Here is a 23,001-nt window from a genome sequence, read left to right on the forward strand (position 1 = left end):
TGCAAGTTTGACACTTAAAGTTATGGCACTTTTACGATATTCATTAAGAAAGAAGATAAAACGTCCGTTTATGAAACTTAGTGTATTCAATAACTCAATATTTTGCTCAAAAATTCATAATGTTCAAAACCATGTTATGCCATAGCTAAATATTCTGTATACAGATATATTGTAGGGAATTTAAAAATTTAATATCTGTATCTGTTAACTTTTTTATACTTTTTTAAATAATCATGTACAAAATATATAGATACATTTTGTAAAAAGCTAGTTATAACAAAGATTATCTAGTCACATTATTATAGAAAATCACAAAGTAAAATTTTATACATTTTATTGTTATTTGAACTGTGATATACACCGATATACATTTATGCGAAAGTTTTTTTATTAGTAAATATTTTTCTGAACTTAACAATTCCATAGAATAGTTTTTGCTTTTCTAAAAAAAAAGTTCGGTGCTATGCATTACGATTACACGTGTTTATAAAAATAATGACAGAATCGTCTAGATTTTTGTAAACGATTTTTATATGGATTTATTTATTCATAAGGATATACATACAATCGATATTTAAGTATTTACATAGAGATCTTGCTGTGAGCTTACAAATCTAATACTGTGAAAGTATGTACAACATGTATTACAATAATGTTAGCATATGCATTATGTTAAATCTCAGTTTAATGTATCTTATCTCACAAATGATCTAGATTTTGAGTTTTTACTTTCCTAAAGAATAATTTGCAAAACCATAACAAGAATTATAAATGCCAAATATGTATAATATAGCCACATATGAAATTACATTTACACGTTATACACGTGTAATTATAGTGTATTTAACGTCAAATAAGGTAAGTGATGAGATGACTAATGTAAATCTAGATATATATTTATTCTTTTCCTCATTTCTTGCAAAAAGAAAAACTCGATAAGCGGCGTGCGAGAATATTTTATTTACTATACACGCATGTCTAAAACTCTGTATAAGAATCAATGAATTATTGTTGTGATTAACGATAACATTATAATTATCTCATAATGATCTTATAAAAGTGATACATTTTGAACAAAAACAGTAAATTTGAAAAATGTATGCTCTATAGAGATGACACGATAATGTTTGTATTATATAGCGATTTCGTTCTGCCTTCTAATTTATGATGGTCTTCTGTATTATTCAACTTACAACTGTGATAACGAATGTACTGAGATAATAAATTCACACATTTGTGACGATAGAAAAAGATCTTTATTAGATAGGTAATAAATAATAAATTCAAGTACGTCCGAAGAGAGCTTTATTTCAAGAGAAATGTGTATACGGTACATGTAACTTCTTCATTTAATTCTTATTTAGAACATTTACTGATGAAGATTACATCTGGTGAGCTTTCTCTCTATCATACAATTTACGTGATAGGCGTGGCCGCAACGAAAGATCGCGACTCCATTGTTACCTAGTAAAATTGGCGTCTGTAAAGACAACGTACAGCATGGGCACGTCAATGATTTAATCTGATGACGCATACCCCAATGATGAGCGCCTGTCCCAAACACGTTTTTATCTATCGATCGTCTTAAATCTTTCTCGAGAACTTTCGTCAACTGATCACGTATCTGTGACACAACGAAAATAATATTATTAATAACTAATCATTTAATACTGTTCGTCTTAAAAAATTTTTCTACCTCTCTATATTCACATTCTAGGTATCGACGTAAAAAGTGAAAATTTTTATAGTAAAAACATCACTTTTCACGTTTCTATCTTATGGAAAAAGTTACATGATTGACCTCTTTGAGGGGAGAAAAAAGATGTTTAAATTAAAGAATCATATAACTTGACTATTTTAATTGTTAACATTTCTTACAGGAGTTTAGTTGCAGAGATCTTAATTTCTTTTGTATGAAATTATTCGATTAAAAAAAAATCAATGGAATTATTATAGCGCGTTTTTTATTAGCAATCTCTTTGTAACAAGAAAATTTTGAAGGAGGGAAATTAAGATAATCGAATTGTGTGTGATTTACTATATATATCTAGAAAACAAAAATCTGACATTTTGACCTTTAGATTGATGTTTGGATATTTCGTTATTTTATGATAGAGATGGCGATGAAATTACCTGTGGTGAGCAAATTGTACCAAATTTCGATGATAATTGGTTAGTTTTACTGAAATCAATCGATTTCTTCAGACCTCGGCGATGCAGCATTTTTGTAAACACGATCGACTGGAATATACTATAATAAAAATAATATATTAATATATTATTACATTATTTTTAGAAATTAATTTAATTTTTTTACAGGGTGCTTGTGATTATAATTGTATATTACTTTGATTAAATCGTTTATGTATAAATTTTATTTTGGTATAAATTTAATTTTATCATTTTATTTATTTATATAATAGTTAAAAGTTTTGCGCAACAGACCAAAGATACTAATAATTTTATATTAATATTTCAATGACAATAGAAGTTCTATTAATAATAAAAAAAATATCGAATGTTATGCTTCTTTTTCATGGAAATTTTTTCTTTTAATATAATAAAAAATTATTTACAAACAAATTAATATTCTTCCATAATACTAAACCAACAAAATGATTTTTTAGATACATATATACAGAATGTTCCATTTTAAAGGATCTATTAAATATCTCAGAAACGCTGCGTTAAATAAAAAAATATTCAGGACAAAAGTCTTGTGATTTCAAGAGGGACATAAGATGGTACCATATCACCATTTTTTAGTTTGACCTTGGATGACATTGTCAAGGTAAGGGCGTATTAGATTTAATAATTTATATTAGAATCATCCAATCTATCAGAAGAGCTCTCGAAATAAACTACAAGAATATGCAATGAAAAATGGGGTTTTTTTTTAAATTCAAAGTGACTTTGATCTAACCGGCGGCTTAGCGGCGCTCTCTCTACATCAATGGTACTTTCTTATGTCCCTTCCTTAGAACCTCACATCTTTTGTCTGAAATATTTTTCTCTAAAATCTCGTGATTTCCAGAAATTGGCTGAAAATAAGGTCCTGGGATATACACATCCTGGAATACCCTATACATGTATGTATATATACATATATATATACATTATATAATAAAATTTTGTTAACGTTGTCTGTTTACACATACATCATGCTGTTATCACATTACTCTGTGAAGAAAAGAATATAGATATTCTCTTTCCTTCGCTCAACACTTGATAATTTTTTAGTACCTTTTGTCTAAATCAATGTCCGGTATCGTATCCTCCAGCTTAATCAGAAATGCCATGGCCTCATCTGGTCCCTCTCTTTTCATAATTTCTCTGACAATCCCACTCCAATCTATCAGTACGTCATAATTGGATTTCTTTGCCAAAGGTGTTGCGCAAAAGAGGCAAGTACTGTCTTCGATCTCGCTCAGACACGTACCTACGCAATTCCACTGTTGCTCATTTAGCGCCGGCAGAAGAAACGATAACACGACATTGTCTCTGGTCTGAAGACATTGTCTCAACAAATCGTCCAGCGCACTATGTTGTTCGATACGGATGGGCAGATACACACGCCACATATAAGGTACCTTGTCACAAATATTGCTACACTCTTACGGCAGATCGTCCGCATATCTCTTAAACAATGATTCGCCAACCGCCAGAAACTTCGGCTCTACGGTCTTATCCATCGGGTAAGGGTAACCACAACTGCACCTGAAGTAAGCCGGCGCGTTGATTTCGATGAAGGCTCTTACGAAATGCCGCACGATGTAATTATTGCTGCTGGAGTCGATCAATTGCATGGAGGCATTTTCCAGAAACATATTATAATAATGCAATTCCGCAGCGCGAGTAACTTCGTAGATAAAACTCTGAAGCCCAGGCGAGTCTCGATAGGAATCTTTGATAGTTCTCATCTTTTTATCTGTCTCCAAAATAATTTCCTCAATTTCTTTCTCCAACATATTAGGTCTGAAGCTGTTCGCCAGCTCGTAAATCGAGTGCAAATCGGATTGAATCCTATGAGTAATATTTTCTTGAAAATCCGGCTTCTGATGACTATCCTCTTTAATATCTAACATTTCTCCATTATAATCTGAATCAAATATGTTCCCTGAAACAGTTCCGAGGATATTTTCTTGAGCGAGATTTTCTTTCCGATCTTTTCCAGATTCTATTTGCATTTCAAACGAATCATCGCTGGAGATTTCGGGAGACTGCGATGAAGGCGTCATTTCACAGCCGTAAGTTTTTTCATTAATGAACCTATTGTTTTCAGAGTGTACAACTACGATCCCGGAGTTTAATTTAGTCGGTCTATTATTATCACTAGCTTGCAGAAGCGTTATTAATGGTCGCAGCAGCTCTTTCTCATCTTGCGGCAGATTTTCTACTTTGAACAATTCAAAAATTTCTTTACTACCGATTGTTTTCAATAATTGCGACTTATATACAAAACACACGTTTAAACACTCGCTGTATCGCTCGCGACAATACAGCCATAGTATTAGACTGTCGAGTGACGATAACGCTATACAATGAAATTTGCTATCACAGGTCATCAAGTAGATCTGATTGTCCACGATCGCCGTCATGCTGATGTTCGTGTACTCGTTGCTCCACAACAGCATGCTTGCATTCGTCGGATCGATAACATATAGGCCACTAGTCGTATAGGAAAATAAATACTTGTGCGCGAGTACGAACAAGTGCGAGAAGTTGACAGACTGCGGCGGCCATTCGCACTCCGTCTCCTTCTTCTGACTAGATTCTAAGGTACTATTTGATCGAAGTATTGCTGTCGGAGGAATTGCCAAAGCCTCTTTGAACTGATGCGTCTTCACAACGATTCCATCGGCCGACACCTCCCACAATCTCGAACCAGGTCGAGCGCAAAATATCTTTGAATGATTCTCGCCTAGAATATTGATATCGTTATTGGAGATCAAATTGAATGCGCCCCGTATGTTGTTGGTGTTCCTTTCTTCCCTCTGTGCTTTCAAAGTGTTATTCTCGTGCGTGTAAAAACATGCGCCGAACTCGCCGTTCCGCGGCTTATTGCCAATCTGCTTGTATTGCTCTTGCATTGTGTCGCAGACATAACTACGTGCTAACGTGGAAACCAATAACAGAGGCGAATGGAAGTTTAATTGTACGATGCTAGAATCCAGATTCATCAGTGTGTATACTGGAGTTTGAAACATTCCATTGACCTGATTGTAAAAAAGAAGATAGATCAATGAATAATATATATTGATTGATATATAAATATAATATATAAATACAAAATATACATAGATATAATATTATATAAATGTATAAATTAAATTATATATATATTCCTTCACCATTAAGTTTAACTTCAAAGGCACATAAAATTTTTTAATTATGAATTTCAAGTAAATAATCTTAAATCTGTAAACAATAAATAAAATCCGACTTCTATGATGATAAAAATTCGTTTAAGCTGTCACAAGTATTTTCATAAAAATGAAAAAAACTTTATTTTACGTTTTCGACTTATTTTTTCATGTCAGAATCATCCCCTTATCAGGGGATTGAACTACCAATTACAGAATAACTCTCTTTATTGAAAGAATATGCATTATTATATTATATGTATGTAATTTTATGCATTATTATATTATATGTATATAATTATTTTAATTTCAGTCTATTATATTTAACTGTTTAATTGGAATAAATATTAATCTTGTTAATTCAATTTGTTGCGTTATAAACTTACCGTAAATATGGATAACACCATAACAGAAATCCTGCCAATTGCATCTCCTACATATAACTCAGTACTATTATTATTCCAACAGATACAAGTGATTTGTTTATATATATGCTCCGTTGATACTGATATCAATTGTGGAGTAGATTTCAGAGACACTAGACAGACAGTACCGCGAGTTGTTGCTAAGGCTACAGTCTTTTCATCAGGTGATATCGCTACACGCGAAACCACACCTTCCTAATAGAAAATAAAAATAATATTAAATCAATTATATATATGCACATTCAATAATCACAATATATCATCTATTTGATAATCAACATTGACTTAAACTTATACTAAAACATCATTTACCGAGAGAGGTATTATTTGAAGAAATAAACATGGCTCTCTTGAAAACAAGTAAACGCTGCCACTGCTTGAGCCTAATATAATATAACTTGGTGAAGCGTTGAAACATGTGTACTGTAATTTTATATAATTTAAGATATTATTACATATATTTAAACTAACATTATAAAATCAAAAAGGATAAAACAGATTTTGGCATTTCATCTATCTTATTGATAGAGAGAATATTTGTTGCTACAACTGAAAGTAAAAAGTTACATAATAGTTTTATGAATGATAACAATAAATAATAATAACTTATGGGCATTTTTCAACAAGGACACAGTATAACACATTGAATTATTACATCCTTATTGTTTGTCAACGTTAAACAAGAATGAAATGATTTATTTTATTACACTGTGTTCCTGGAGAACGCCTTCAATTGGTCGATTCGCAAAATTCTTTTTTCTAATTAGTCAATTCGCAAAATTCTTTTTTCTAATTGATCAACGAAGCATTTGTAGCGTTAAGTAGGTTGTACTCACAGCAGGTCTGTTTTTTATTCCTACACTAGACTGCACTAGAATTCTCTCTCTTGCTTTCGCCAAATATTAAAAATATATAATTTATCACATATCATATATAATTTAAGTTCCAAGTATATATTAGTTCAGACACAGAAAACAGACCTATAAGTAGTATAACATAATGAATCATTACATCCTTGTGGTTTGCCAATGTTAAATAAAGATGAAATGATCACTGTTAGAGTATCTATAATAAGAGTACGGCCAACAGGGCAAAATGATCGATGATTGGTCCACCAAATTGTGGCAAAAGCGGAAGTTACATGCCCATGTGTACTATGTGTGTGTATCATTTATATGTACACTATTTACACTGTTTCGTATGATTTGGACTTCCTGGTTTCGAGCAAATTATTTATGTAAAAGGTGAGCAGCTCTGTTTGCTGGCTGCTATTTAATCGAGGCATTTTAAGCGAGTGCCACTTATAATAAATTAAGAAGAAGAAGAAGAGGTAAATGGCAAAAATTACATTGTAATTATATATTCTTTTAATGAGATGAAAACGTGATTTTCTTGTGTAGTTATAACTTAACCTAGTTGTTTGTTGATACATTGTAGCTATCAATGCCATTTATATTTATCTCTGTTTTGTTCCCCTCCTATAATTTAGACATTATCACCGACGAGATATTATTAAAGACTGACATCCTTATGGGAATTCGCGTCCTTGTTAATATTGAAGTGATTAAGAGTAAAAAAACTGAGAATATTGTACTAATTTTATGATTTATTAGTTTAGTAGACGTGTTTATCGGTGTACGTGCATTTAAAACTCAATAATACTCGATTTTTCTTTAAAATTGTGATTTCAGTGTTATCGTCAAAGTTCGATTATCAACAGAGATAATAACTGCAGAGAAAAAAATTGTAATTTTTCGGCAATATATAGGATATTATAGCTTTACAAATATGCATATTTATTTATAGAGCATTTATGTAATAAAATATCATGAATTTAATAATGTATTAGTCAAATATTTATGTTAATAATAGCAAATTTATATCAATTGTCGATAATGTCAGCGTTCTTCGATTATCTCCGGGCCCTTGGGGTCCTTTTTGTACCGTCGAAAATTTGCCCAGGGTTGACGGTCTTTAATAGTATCTCGTCGGTGACATTATAAAATCATTGTTACACGTACAATATCAGTTTTACACTTCAGAGCGCATTTGAAAATGCGCGCGCTTTTTGATGCGTTTCCGGTTTTGCATCATTCACGCTCTGTTGACCGTAATACTCATTGGGTGCGTTCAGCAGAACGTTTGTTTTGCAACTGTTGTAAGTTTCCTTCGCGCTAATTGGATCATACTTTTAGATCTAGAAGAATGGTCCTATCTCAGTAGACAATCATAAAACGGTTGCAAAACTGTTGAGTCTGCTGAACGCAGCCATTATAGGTACTCTAATCACTAGGTCTGTTCGCGTTGTGTACATACATTTTTTATACTCAGCATCTTCGCTTTCTCTCTTTTCAATATCCGAATATATATTCATCTCTTTAAGTGCAAAAACTTTTAGGGATTTCAAGCAACGCGAACAAACCTACTGTTATACTGTCTCTTTCTGTAAAGCACCAATCATATATACGACTAAAGCTGCGTTCAGTCACGCGTTTTAAGCACTTATAATCATCATTTTGTTTTTCATTAGAAAGGTGTTTATTAGAAATCATTCATTAGAAAGATGTTATCAGAACTATCTCTATTATTTTTTAATAAAAGTTGACCGACTTGAGGCAAGTTGTGTGATATTATATGATAAGAATGACAGATACATTGTACGCCTACCGTACCGTTTGGGTTAACCTTACGTTTTGGTATATTACATGCGAAAAAATGCTAATATCTTTCCATGTGATCTGTCACATTGTACCTTTATTCGCTGCGTCGAATTAATCGGTTTGTACAGGACCGAATTGATATCCTCACGTTCCGATAAGACGTAAGAAAGATCCGGAGCAACGGGATACATCGTCCAGCATCTTTTACGGTTCCAAGCAGCTCCGAGCTCTGCTCCGATTCAGGGCCTTTGACTCTGAAAGCCTCTTCCACCTTTCAATTTCACTTGCTTCCTTTATACTGATCGGAGTGGAATAGTGGATCGGAGGTCAATACGACCAGAGCACGTTATTGTTCGTAGATACGAGGTTTAAGGTACCTTTTCATGTGTCGCTACGTCGCTAGAGTTCACAATTTCACATATACTATATGCTCGTTTTCGAGACGAATTTCATACCGTTCTGCGCACAACCAGATGAGGCATTTTAAACATTTGCATCGCGGTAATTTTGAATAAGTGACATATCGCGAAAATGAGTACGAGTGAAATTAAAATGTGCCAAAATAATTCCCGAAAAAGAATGCAGAAATTTACATTTTAACGAAAAAAATTTTTTTTACAAAAAATGTCAATGTTAAAATAAAATAAAAAATGGTATGTATGAAATATATAATACATTATATAATAACATTATATAATAAATTAATCTCAATATTAATTATTAATTAATGTTAATTCATAATATTAATTTATTATATTATCGTAAACACATATTGTATAATATTAAAAACACAAAAACAAGTACGTAAAATTTATATTATTAGCAAAAAATATTTTGTGATTCAAAATGTATATCTGCATATACTCTATTAGTCTGCTCTAATTAATTAAAAACGCATGAATTTTCTTATATATGTAATTTTCTCATATAATTAAGTTGTAATTTTCTTATATAATTTATTGTTTTCTTATTATTATATTAAATGTTTGACTGAATATCCCATAAAATACATAAAATACTTATAAAGTACATAAAGTACTTATAATAAAAAATTGAGATTTTTATCATTTATTTTATGATGCAATTCCATACATTTTTATAAAAGCACAAGATTTAAAAAATACTATTTATTAAAAGAACTTATTATCTAGACAGTAAACCTTTACTTTTAAATGCGATTTAGAATAATCTGTATTTTTTTTATAACTTTATTATCATTTTGAAATATCTCATCCGATACATCCTTAATTGATGTCTAATATGTATTTTGTTTTCTTGAAAAATTTTTTATATTATTTACTTTAATTGAGTTTCTACTAGATAAAAAGTATTTAGCTACATTTTCTCAATTCTTTGTCAAAAGTTCGATTTTGTTTTGTCTTTTTTATAAACTCGCTCCACATAGAAATAACTTTTGTTGATCCTAAACTGATTACCGAACTTGATCGAGGTCGATAGTGCAGACTTTTTTAATTCCAAATTCGATAATAGTGACATCTTTGATTCATTTCTTACATTATATTATATATCGTTCTATCTCACTTAAACGCATACATCTATCCTTATCTAACATATGCCAGCACCATCTATCGCAAGACCGCGCAACTATTACTACACGGAATTTCGGCTCTGTTGACAGTCCCAGTCTTCGCAAAGCATCCGTATACACGTATTTTCCATTCGGTGAAAAAGCTATTCTTCTAAACTTTCAATCTTAGTTCTACAAACTCGGTATCGTTCGTTACAATAATGTGACTTCAGCCGTATGCTTATTTTGAAGATATAAACTATAAAACTATTGTATGAAGCAAATATAGACCTGACGTGTCAGCTGTATACGAGCTAAAAGTAAGCGAATTTTTAAACTTTTTTTCGATTTTCTCATAAAATCCGATACAGCTGAGGTCCTGTTTGTGCGTACTTTAATTCTGTAAAAACAATTTTGCAATCCGTCAATTCAATTCGGAGATATTTCACCGAATGGAAATGATGGTAAAGTAGAACAACTTTAGCATCCCCTTAAAGTTTCAGTTCTCAAAAATCCTTCATAATCTATATTCACTTTTTCACTTTTTACATACTAAAGATCAACGTATTTTTTAGAACAAAAATATATAATATTTCACAAAACACTTTGTTACTTATAATTTTAGAATTGTTGAAAATGTATTGTTCAATGTATTGTCCCGGCGTCGCCCGGAGTCGCTCATTTTATCTAACTTTTAACTAAATTTTAATCTAACGTTTGTTGATGTCAAAACTTCAGATAAAGCTAGTGATAGCATCACGAATTTGTCAACGGCACGAACATGTACGCAATGACGTTCACACGTCAAGCAGTCCGTTTTATATTTTTATGTTCCCATTTTTCTTCCTTGTAGACCTTTCCCAAGGCTTTCAAACGATCGGAAATAACAGATTGAGCACAATTTAATGCTTCTGCAAGTTGTTTTTGCGTTTGACATGGGTCTTCATCCACTAATGCCTGCAATTCTTCGTCTTCAAATGCTCTTGGTCGTCCAGAACGCTCTTTGTCCTCCACATCAAAATCACCACTTTTAAAGCGTCGAAATCATTCTCTGCATGTTTTATCGGAAGGAGCACTATCACCATAAACTTCTACAAGCATTCGATGAGCTTCAGCTGCAGTTTTCTTTCATTTGAAGCAAAAGATTAATACTTCGCGCAAATGTCGACGCTATTATTTGGCTCAAATGTCGACATTTTCGATGCAGTAAAAAGCAATGTTATTGGCTACGTTTACACCATATGCTTAGTCCGCGACCTATACGATAGGTGTCTTTGTTTATCCTGTATATTAAACAAAGACACCTATACGATAAGTGTCTTTGTTTAACCTACAAGATAAACAAGAACATCTATTGTATAGGCCGCGGCCTAAATGCACGGTGTAAACGTAGCCATTAATACAAACGTATACTTTTGCATCTATACTGAATTTTATTGACAGATGGTAAAACTAAAAAATTAAGCTTGGTTTAGACATTAGAATTATCGACAGTTCTAGCTATAGATACTCACCGCTAGATGGACGGAACTTTTCGATTGACCTAATAATTGGCGTTGCGACGCTACCGCGTTGCTTGATAGTACCTTGTTTTATTACTTAAAAATATTTATCAGATGAAACAGTACTTCTTTTACAAATTAAAAATTTCCAACATACAAGCGACTTAAACTGTTAAGATAGGCATAAGTTGAATTTTATTGTAAAATAAAACTATCATCGCTATGAAAGACTTTAAAATTTTCTTAAAATTTTGGATTATTATAATTTACATTAATAGTACATGAAATAAGCTACAAATTTCAACTTTTTATAACACATTCTTTTACTTCAATTATTTTTATAATTACAAACACGTATTTTATCGTGGTCATATTTTACTTTTCTTTTCAGTTTCATTTTGAACTTTATTTATGATTACATTTTGTAGTTAAAAGATATTTTAATTATTTACAAATATTTACACATATTATATTAATTATGTATTTTTTATTATAACTATTTTTTTTTAAGATCAATTAAGATATAATTGATATAATATTGTACATCACATGCGTTAATAACTTGACAAAGATAATATGTTTCAAATAATAAGATATAATATAACTGATTTTTTTCTATTAATATACCAATAGTTTCTTTTTGATTTAAAAAGGAATGTTGAGAGAAAATTAGTATGACAATTCAGTTAGGCCCAATTGAATAGATTGCTGAAATAGGTTGTGAGTTAAACTTAAATTCGTTTAAGATTCGGGTCATTTTATGCTCTCTCCTCTAGAGGGGGAGCCTTCTTCAGTGGGGGTCATTCGCAGATTGCTTCCCCGCAACCTTCTTCGCTCACGGTGCTCATGGTTTTCAACCGTAACGGTGCATTTGTGAAGTATAACGTTACCAAGTCTTCCATTCATCGTCTTTGTCACGATATTGTGTGCGCGTGAATGAGTGGATCATCGAAAATTTTAGAGTCGCTCTGTAAAGAACGGATTTTGAACAATGTTGTTTTTAAATATAACAAGGTACGTTCATAAAAAATATGGGTATTAATTACAATCAATTGCGATAATATTATTGGAATGTAATCGCAGATGTTCTACGAAATTCGTTAATAGTGAAAAAAGACCGTTTCCTTTTCGGACGCAGTGATTTCAATGCGTGAAAGAGTGCCTGCTGAGAAAGTTCGAACAGCTTTCTAAAATTGTCTTAAATCAATTGTACTTTATATATTACAATACGTAAGAGATTTAATTAGCTTATCTTAATTAGATTATCTTAGCACAATTGATAAATAATCTTTTAAATTATTATGAAATGATAATAACAGGTAAATCAGATTATTCTCTGAGCGAGCGATCTAAAGAAAATCTTTTTGCGCGTTGTTTAATTTAATCTCGTCTCTACATACATATACATTTAATGTATATCTTTAATTTCCTTTAATGTATGATAATTTAAATTTTAATTAAATCTTTAGAAATGAAATATTTTCGAATAAAATTTATAAGTCACCTACTGCAGCTGATATTTGAGGTAAACGTCCAAATATTTATGCTTTCTTGTTGTAACTTTTTGGGTCATCCATCACGTGCATACTTTTGTATAATTGTATTGGTTCTTTTTAGTGGACATTGTTTTTTAAACATACATAAATTTATCCTTTAAAGAGTAAATATATGTCTTAATCAAAACATTTATGAGATATTTATTTATCAATATATCACTTTTATAATAACAATAAATTTCTTCTCGATCTCTTACTCTTTCTTGTAGCAAAGTTGATTTTCGCTAAGAAAAAGAAAAAGTGAAATGTACTTAAATTATTATGCTACGATCGAGTAGCGACCATGTAACTGTTTCCCTAAAATGGAAACGTGAAAAGTGAAATTTTTATGTATGTATGTACGTATCACACATATAAAAATTTTCACTTTTCATGTTTTCGGGAAAAGTTGCATGATTACTACTTGGGTCAGTGAAAGTAAGTTTTGTGTGAGCAAAAAAAGTTTACGCATTTGGGAAAGATTGCGGCATTGGCTGCGTTCAGCATATTCAACAGTTTTGCAATCGTTTTATGATTGTCTGCTGAGATAGGATCATTCTTCTAAACTAAATCTAAAAGTATGATTCAATTAGCGCGAAAGAAACTTCCAACGGTTGTAAAAACGTTCTGCTGAACGCAGCCATTACGTACAGTGATGGTATAATGATGGTAACAGCTGCAGCTCGTCTACACGCAAAAGCGTAGTATAAAATAAAACGAACAATTAACTATAAATGAAATGGTATAATAATATAATTATTCATAATAACAATTAAATATTTTTTTGCGAATAAAAAATGTTATAATTTACATTTTTTCACTGATATTTCGATGCGCGATTTTATTTTATTGATAGAAATATTGTATACTCTGGAGGATTAAAGGAAGGTGGTAATGGGATTACAGAGTGAAATCGTTACTACGAAATTGCGAGACGCGACATCGCTTGTCGCAATCTTGCGAGTCTTTTCTTCAGAGGATCGTCCTTCGGACTTTCTGCAATGATACGATCACATCCGCATGTCCTCATGCTTCGTCATCCTCGGGACTAGCGTCCTTGTCTGTTAAACCATACGACGAAGTACCGGGTCCGCGATCGATCCCAATCTTAGGTAATGCCTGGCGGCTATTGCCGCTGATTGGCCAGTATCAAATCTCGGACGTCGCAAAAATCTCGCAGATATTCTACGACGAGTACGGCAAAATAGTGCGGCTAAGTGGTCTGATAGGCCGCCCCGATCTGCTTTTTGTCTACGACGCCGACGAGATCGAAAAGGTGTATCGGCAAGAGGGCCCTACGCCCTTCAGACCGTCCATGCCTTGCCTGGTGCACTATAAGAGTGTTGTACGCAAGGACTTTTTTGGCGAACTACCAGGAGTTGTAGGAGTGTAGGTGAACAATAATTGTCGATGAATAGTTTCACTTCAATTTATTAAACATAGAATAAGTATAAAACAAATGGAAGACTTTTCTTAAGATATAATTTTTTATTTAAAAAAATTTTTTATTTTTTTTTTATAATATTTTTAGAAATTTGTAGCAATAAAAGTAATTAATTTTAATTATCAATAGTTCTTATTAAAAAATTAAATAATTAACAAATATGCTCGTATTACTAATAACAGAATATAATAATAAAAACGGTCAAATTAACGAGTAATAATTATATAATAAACTATTTTGTTCTTTATTTTACTATCATATCAAAAGTCATATTCGTTACGCCAATATCGAAGAAGTTATCTTTTTCCTCGCAAAAAGCTTTGCGAGTTACGCATTATTATTTCAATTTGATTAAAAGTTTCATGATGAGCTTACATTTAATTTCCGCGTTTCGGAAATGTTTGTAACTCGGAAATAAGATCAAATAAAATGTTGATATAAACCCTTTGGTTTTTCTTATGTCCTAAATTCATTTCTAAAGTAATACCCACATATGTTATGAAATATCTTGTATATAAATAAATTTTTTTGTCGCCTCGGTAGTCTAACTGGGTAAGGACGCTCATACGAAATGTAAGAGATCCGGGTTCGACTCCCGGCTGAGGTAATATGTTTCGCAATAATTAAAAAATTTATTTATAGATTCTATTAGATTAAAATCTCTACAATAATTGTTTATTGAGCATCAAAATTTAATTTGTGATATTATTTCAGTAGTTTAGCTGCGTTTGTAAAGTCCGGAAAAATTTCAGCGCGTAGTGAATATGACTACAAATATGGTATATATGCAAGTACATATATAGTATATATATATAATTCACAATTTGAATTATTTAAAAAGAAGCAATTAAAGATCTAGCTTCGACCAGTAATATATATTATTAGTGATATGAAGGTCTTTAATATATATTATTAGTGAATCTTGTATATAATTTACTCTTAAATTATATAGATAAATTATATTATATATATAGAGTATGGTGGAATTTTCGAGTTTTATATATATGGCTTTGATGTACCTCGATTTTTTATTATGCCAATAGTATCTCAATGAAAAGATTCACACGATCGAAAAGAATAGTTTTATAATTTGCTTCGATCGTTTATTATGAACTCATCACACATTAATTTGATTTCTCTCACTAGACATGGTGAATCTTGGAAAGAATTTCGTACGCGCGTCCAAAAACCTATTCTCCAGCCGAAAGCTATACGAAAATATATAACACCGATCGAAATAGTTACGGAAGATTTTATAAAGAGGTAAAAAAAGAGTAAGGAATAAATTTAATATACATGTATATATTGATGATTATTGCGATATCTCTTATTGTAGAATCGAAAAGATTAAAGGAGACGACGACGAGTTGCCTGGCGATTTCGATAACGAGATACATAAATGGGCTTTGGAATGTTAGTTCTATCTTACGTAAATTATATTATTCGCTCATCTTATGTAAAGTATTAACACGTTAATTGCGCAAAACTCTTTCTCTCTTTACACTCTAATAACGACCACTTCATACATTGTATTTAAGATATTTTATGTAACTTACACATTTTTAATATTTAATATTTTTATCTATGAAACATTAACCTTTTCATTTTTATTTTCTAGATACAATTGTTTCATATTAAAAAAATATTTTAAGTTTTATAAAAGTAGAAACTAAATCATAATATTAATTCAAAAAATAAAAAAGGAAATAGGGCTACGAGCCAAAGGTTAATCGTTATGATTTAAATTATTAGTAAAATAAATATGTCATTAGAATATAAAAACTTTAATGCCGGCTATAAACAATAAATGACAAAATAAAGACAAATGTTTCGATCCCTATCGGATCATTAACAATGTTAAAATGAACAATACAGTAATAAAATTAAAAATTAAATTTAAAAAATATACTTCGCTCTCCTCTCGCAGTGTTAACATTTTCGCTAACATTCGAAGCAAATAAGGTACGATGATTCGTCTGTGTACACAAACGAAAATATTGTCTCTATAAATAAATATTGTCTCTGTACACAAACGAATAATGATACGATTTTTCACTCTCTTCGCATTATTCTAATGATAGACTGTTTATTAAGATCCACATGTAAGATACCTTATTTGCTTCGAATGTTAGCGAAAATGTTAATACTTCGAGAGGAGAGCGAAGTATATTTTTTTAATTTTATTTTTAATTTTATTATTGTATTGTTCATTTTAACATTGATAATGATCCGATAGGGATCGAAACGTTTGTCTTTATTTTGTCATTTATTGTTTATAGCCGGCATTAAAGTTTTTATATTCTAATGACATATTTATTTTACTAATAATTTAAATCATAACGATTAACCTTTGGCTCGTAGCCTTATTTCCTTTTTTATTTTTTGAATTTATTGAGCCTTATTACTATTATATTTATAATATTAATTAATATTATTCTAATAATTATTTATGGAATTACTTAAGGAAATAATTGGAAAAGAAAACTACTTTAAAATTAATGTAAATGGAACATTAAAAATTCCTTTTTTACATTATATTTATATTAGAATTTTCTAAATTATACATATGGCAAAATATAATTTGATTTTTATTAGTTTTTATTTTTTTCATATAATACGCGTAAGTATATATTTAGCTACAACTAATAACATTTAACAAGACCTCTAACATTTTACATATAAGAACGCAATTTATTTCACAGAGAGAAAGATAGAAAGGAAGAGAAACTACTATTATTGTTGACATTCTTTCCGGAAAGAAAATCCATATCGTTTTCGTTTTCACTATTGTGACTATTGGAACATAGAATGACGATGTACTATGTATGTACTATGAATTATGTATTTATGTCAATCGAATAGGTATTGGACGTGTGGCACTCGATGTTAGACTCGGATGCTTGGGCGACACATTGTCGTCGAATTCTGAACCGCAAAAGATTATCGATGCTGCCAAATTCGCGCTGAGGAATGTTGCTTCGCTCGAGCTTAAAGCTCCGTATTGGAGATACATCCCAACGCCTCTCTGGAGTCGTTACGTACGCAATATGAATTATTTCATCGAGTAAGTTTAGAGAAAATGAATAGATATGATAAAAAATCCTGTAAAAAAAAGATATGTATAGATAGGGAGAATAAAGTAAAAAAAACGATTGACAGAAATGACTTAATAAAAATAATTTATGACTTTGAGGCGATTTCGAGAAACAAAGAAAATTAGAAAATAAAGAAATTCTTTATTTGAAATTTAGACAAATAATTCTTTTTTGTTTCTTTCGGCATTTTGTTACATCATTTAGCACATACGAAATAGAAAATTGTAGAAAATAAGAGAAAGAAGCCATTTTAGAGTCATTAGCTATTAAATGATAGACTACATTTACCCGGCTCGATTTACGCCGAAGTTATAACATCGATGTTACGAAACTGACCAATCACAGTCATTTCATTCTTCAGAGAAGTTATGATTGATCAGTTTTGTAACCTCGATGTTGTAACTTTGAAGTAAATCGAGTCGTATAAAAGTAGTCATAATTAAGGAAACGCTCAATGTTACATAAATTTTTTTTCAACTTAATTCAATTACAGATAGTTTGGTAATGATTTATTTCTGAAACTCAACAATTAGTGATATTAGTCGCCAATGTATGTATGTTTCATTTTAGGATATGCATGAAGTACATTGATGCTGCGATAGTCAGGCTTAAAAATAAGAATGCCGTGGACGAGAGCGATTTGTCGCTGGTAGAACAAATTCTGGCCAAAGAGACAGACCCTAAGATAGCTTATATTTTTGCTCTCGATCTGATATTGGTTGGCATCGACACGGCAAGTCACACAATATCGTAGATTATAACTACTAATCTAAATTGTATTACTTTTAGTTTTTAAATTTATAATTAATTACTATTAATCCTCAAGTAGGCGCATTGGCAAAATCACACAGCGATTGAAGTGGCTCTGGAGCTTTTCTCCCCTGAGGAGGCTAAATACTGAATCGTTCGATCCGTCTTTTATTCATAGTACTTTTCAGCGGGTTGAAAGTAATCTATCTAATTAAAGGATTAAGAAGAAGAGAAAAATGGCTCTAACTCGCCTACTTAAGGATTAATTAAATATGTAAAATATTATATAATTAAAAATACACAAAAAGAATATTTTTGCTGAAATATATAAAAATTAGGTCAGATCGTACAGATCTGAAAATAATTACATTGGATTATCAGAATAATTATGTAGAACGCTGAAACATGATATCTAATGCAGCAAATAGCTTGCGACATTTTGACAACTTCCTTGAATATCTAATATAATTATTTTGATTCAGTTCAGCCGTATTAAGCCATTTCGCATCCCTGGGCTTCAACACAGAGAAAACGAAATAGTTCCAGCAACTATAAATTCGGCAACTTTTGCAATTGAAGTACCTGTAACTAGTTTTACAAAGTAATAGAAACTAAAGTAGTGCTGAATATTATAAAAATATAGTCACGGTAACAAATTGTATGCACTATTAATTGGTACTGAAATAGTGACTCAACTACATTGAGTAGTTACTTGAACTTCATGCAAATAGATATAACAATTACATTTTTTTAGTTTAGACAAAAATTTTTAAAGGGTCGCTCAGTACGAGTAGTACGCGACTTTGTCACCAGAGGGACGTAGCGGAGTTCAGTTTCTCTTAAGAAGGAAACCACTCAGCTTACAATAAAAGGCGCAGCGTTGGTTTCAAACTTGGAAGACAAAAATAAATAAGAAATGCATACACAAATTTGTAACTATGTATTATAAAGCTTTAATAAGAACAATAAGTAAATTAAGTGAACTAAGAAAATATAGTAATATTAACTATTTATAAATTGTTTATATGGTTAATGTACTATATTTTCTTAGTTCACTTAATCTAGTATTCTTATTAGAATTTAATAATATGTATATAGTTGAGGCGCTATTTCACTACAAATTTATAGTTACTGATACGACTTTTTTCTCTGAGTGAATATTTCGAGTGCCCTTCTGAGACATACAGGGTGAGGAACAAGTCCAGGAAAACAAAGCATTTTTTTTTTAAATTACATTTTCGTGTATATTATATAGAGGAGAAGAAGTGGGTATTACGATACCCTAGTTACATTTTACACAATAACTTTATTAATAATCAATATTTAAGTTTAAAACTTGACAATTAATACATTCGTTAAAATGTTGTTGAATCGATTCTGGACTCAAAGTTACGAAATACTTATTACTTAGGATACTGTTAATAAAAATGTGGCGACATTGCATAATGACTGGAAGAAAAAAATGGATGGTAATGTGGCCTTCCATAAAATAGCCTTAAAATATTAATTTTGTTTAGAAAACAGTATTTGGTTACAAAATTAACAAAAAAATAAAACATTTTAAAATGTATGCAAATGAATGTATATACATTCACATAACTTCTGCATATAAGCTGTTTAGTACTAAAAATCTCAGCACTAAAAATATATAGTACACTTAATATAAACTATAGATTAACAGTAAAGCTATAATCGATTATCAAATAATTATTTTAATATGAAAAAGAGGTCGTGAGTAATCAATATCCATAGAAGGCCACATTAGCAAAATGCCATGCTATTGTTTAAATTTACACAACTCAAAATACAGTCAAATAAAATGTTAAATAGCATACAATACATTAAAAAATACATATATTCGCGTGATAATACGCTCAAGTTTAAGAAAAATGAGGAAGTAAGTGTAATTAAATGCTAAAGTGTACCTCAAAAACGTTTCGAAATACTTGAAAGTAAAAATGCGTTATAATAAGTGCTGGCTATTGAGTATTGGTAATATTAGCGTCATGGTGTAACGGCGAGCTACTGAACTAATAATTCCATAAGTAATCATTAGGATTCGCTATAATAACGGAGATATTAAGGGAGGCCATAATATATACATTGGCCATAATAGCACCTTCTCCTCTATTATTATAGATATCGATGGCAGTGTGTTCGATATTATATCAATTAGCAACTAGACCAGAAGAACAGGAGAAGATACATCAAGAGTTATTGCAAATACTACCAGATCCATCCGTTTCTCTCACAACGAGCCATTTGGATCAAGCAATCTATATGAAAGCTTTTATCCGCGAAGTATTTAGGTAATATAATATTAATCGTCATTAATAAACTCTAATAATAATAAACTTACTAAACAATTAATTCAATTTCTTACATGTGTTAATGATGGCCTGATTACTTTCGTAAATTAATAAATCTTATATATGCGTTGCATTTTAGAGTATATTCCACTGTTATCGGAAATGGAAGAACATTGCAGAACGATACCATCATTTGTGGCTATAAAATTCCTAAAGGAGTAAGTAGCACATCTTATTTTTATATCTCTCTACCGCTGAAAATCGTTTATAAAATTTATCATGCTTGATGTACAATAATTTGCAAACATTATCTCTATATCAAAATAAGGTGCTCTTTTGAACACAATTTTGTAGCCCTATAAGTAAAATTCCGTTATATCTATAGATAGACAAAATAATTTTACTGAAGCATTTAAAAATTCAGCTAGACATAAATCTGAAATAATTTTATTGAACTATTATAATAATTATTTAAAATATTTAAGATGATTGCTAGAATGTCAAAATTTTTTGTAACGTTGCTATGTATAATATGAGCGTCCTACATAATTTTTCCGATTGTTCAATAAAATCATTTCAGATCTATATCTAGCTTTTTAAATACGTCAGCAAAACATTCTTTCTGTATATACAATATTTAATAAAATTACGATATTAATGTTATAAATAATTTTATTCGTGGTTGATTCATTATAGCAAACGTCGAGTATATGTTAGGCGATCTAATCTAAAATAAAATTATTTTAGATTCAAGTTGTATTTCCGACCCTTGTCACCGGTAATATGGAGGAATATGTTGCGGACGCGAAAACGTTTAAGCCTTCAAGATGGCTCAAAGACTCTGATAACGAAAATCTGCATCCATTTGCGTCGTTACCGTACGGTTACGGAGCACGAATGTGCTTGGGCAGACGATTCGCGGATCTCGAGATGCAAGTGCTCCTCGCAAAAGTACAGTATTTTATATATATATATATATATATCGCTTTAGTTACCCAGGTAGAACACGGAGTCATAATTAAATCATAATGGTATCACAGAATGTCATTATGACGTCATTTGATACCTAAAAATTGACTTATAAATGACGAATGAGGTCATGATGAATCCTCATGACTTCTGCGTGTTCTACTTAGGTAAGTTTATAAAAATTTGTGTTGCCAAATTAAAAAAAAAACAAGCAAATATTATAATATTATAACGATACTATTTTCAGCTCCTGAGATCGTATAAACTAGAGTACCATCACCAGCCGTTAAAATACAAAGTCACGTTCATGTACGCGCCTGATGGAGAACTTAAATTTAAATTAATAAAAAGATAGTATCCAACAAGTACAAAATAAATTAAAAGTAATTAAAAAAAAGTTTCAAAATTTACAAATAGCAATAAAATAGTAATAAAAAAAATACCTAATTGCAGGGTTGGGTAAGTTAAATATTTTTTTTAACTAAGTTAAGTTAAAGTTAACAGCCTTGAAAATTTAATTTAATTAAAATACAAATTAATCCATAATGAAATGAATTGAATTAAAAGTTAAGTTAATAAAAAAAGTAATTGAAAAATTAAAAGTTAAATTTGGCCCGAACGAACAACCAAAAAAAAGGAAAAGAAAAATTTTGACCATTTTACATAATTTTTCGTATTTTTCCTTTCTCAGCATATTTATTAAAAGATCTGGTTATTTTTGTTTACAAGTAACGATTATACAATATAAAATTACTAAATTATATATTCATTATCTCGCATTGTGTCTGAGGATTAACTTAAAAAAAATCAAATTAAAAGTTAATAGTTACCGATAAAATGTAACTAAATTAAGTTAAAAAAATAAGAGTCTAAAATGTAACTAAGTTAAGTTAAAATTAATTAACTTTTTAACTTAACTTTTATCTTTTTAATTTAAATTTACCCAACCCTGCCTAATTGAAATTGCTGTATTGTAGTATATTATAGTCACATATTAATGTCGGATTAGAACATTAGGATAAAACGTTTATAATTTATAGTCTAGTATTATGTAATAATAAAGATAAAAAATATGAACATCCACTGTCAAATCCTTACAGACACTTAGGGCAGTTTAGGGCCCTAATTATAGACAATTATACACAAAATGTGTAGTGAAACGGAACGCAACCATGAATTTCCACATGACTTTACAACTTTTCACGCATACAGGAGCAGGGTACCTATCATGGAACAAAGTCGGATTCCGATCGGAATTATTCCGTTTTCCCCAGAAAACACAATAGAAATCTAGGGAATAATTGAATAATTCCGATCAGAATCTATTCCGATTTTGTTCCATGATAGGTATGTACCCTGAGTAGTATTTTATTGCACTTTACTTGCTTCAAATGCTGGATTCATACTGCATCCGATTTTCG

General features: G+C 30.7%; 2 protein-coding genes across 2 annotated transcripts; one reads left to right on the forward strand and one right to left on the reverse strand.

Moving 5' to 3' along the window:
• Positions 1-1,165: 1,165 nt before the first annotated feature.
• Positions 1,166-8,814, reverse strand: pink (WD40 repeat domain-containing protein pink). The gene is given in 6 exon segments (XM_018444506.1): positions 1,166-1,624; positions 2,134-2,251; positions 3,244-5,216; positions 5,750-5,983; positions 6,101-6,211; positions 8,541-8,814. Coding segments are annotated over 6 exon segments (2,790 nt in total). The 5' UTR covers positions 8,640-8,814; the 3' UTR covers positions 1,166-1,369.
• Positions 8,815-12,362: 3,548 nt separating this feature from the next.
• On the forward strand, positions 12,363-21,958 carry Cyp301a1 (Probable cytochrome P450 301a1, mitochondrial). The gene is made up of 10 exons (XM_018444429.1): positions 12,363-12,492; positions 13,920-14,402; positions 15,604-15,720; positions 15,794-15,870; positions 17,320-17,521; positions 18,123-18,285; positions 20,442-20,611; positions 20,751-20,829; positions 21,359-21,562; positions 21,828-21,958. The coding sequence occupies exons 1-10, from the start codon at positions 12,470-12,472 to the stop codon at positions 21,933-21,935; spliced, it is 1,626 nt and encodes a 541-aa protein (XP_018299931.1). The 5' UTR covers positions 12,363-12,469; the 3' UTR covers positions 21,936-21,958.
• The last annotated feature ends 1,043 nt before the right edge of the window (positions 21,959-23,001 follow it).

Source organism: Mycetomoellerius zeteki, unplaced genomic scaffold (assembly GCF_001594055.1).
Source record: "Mycetomoellerius zeteki isolate Tzet28-1 unplaced genomic scaffold, Tzet1.0 scaffold150, whole genome shotgun sequence".
NCBI classification, from domain to species: domain Eukaryota; kingdom Metazoa; phylum Arthropoda; class Insecta; order Hymenoptera; family Formicidae; genus Mycetomoellerius; species Mycetomoellerius zeteki.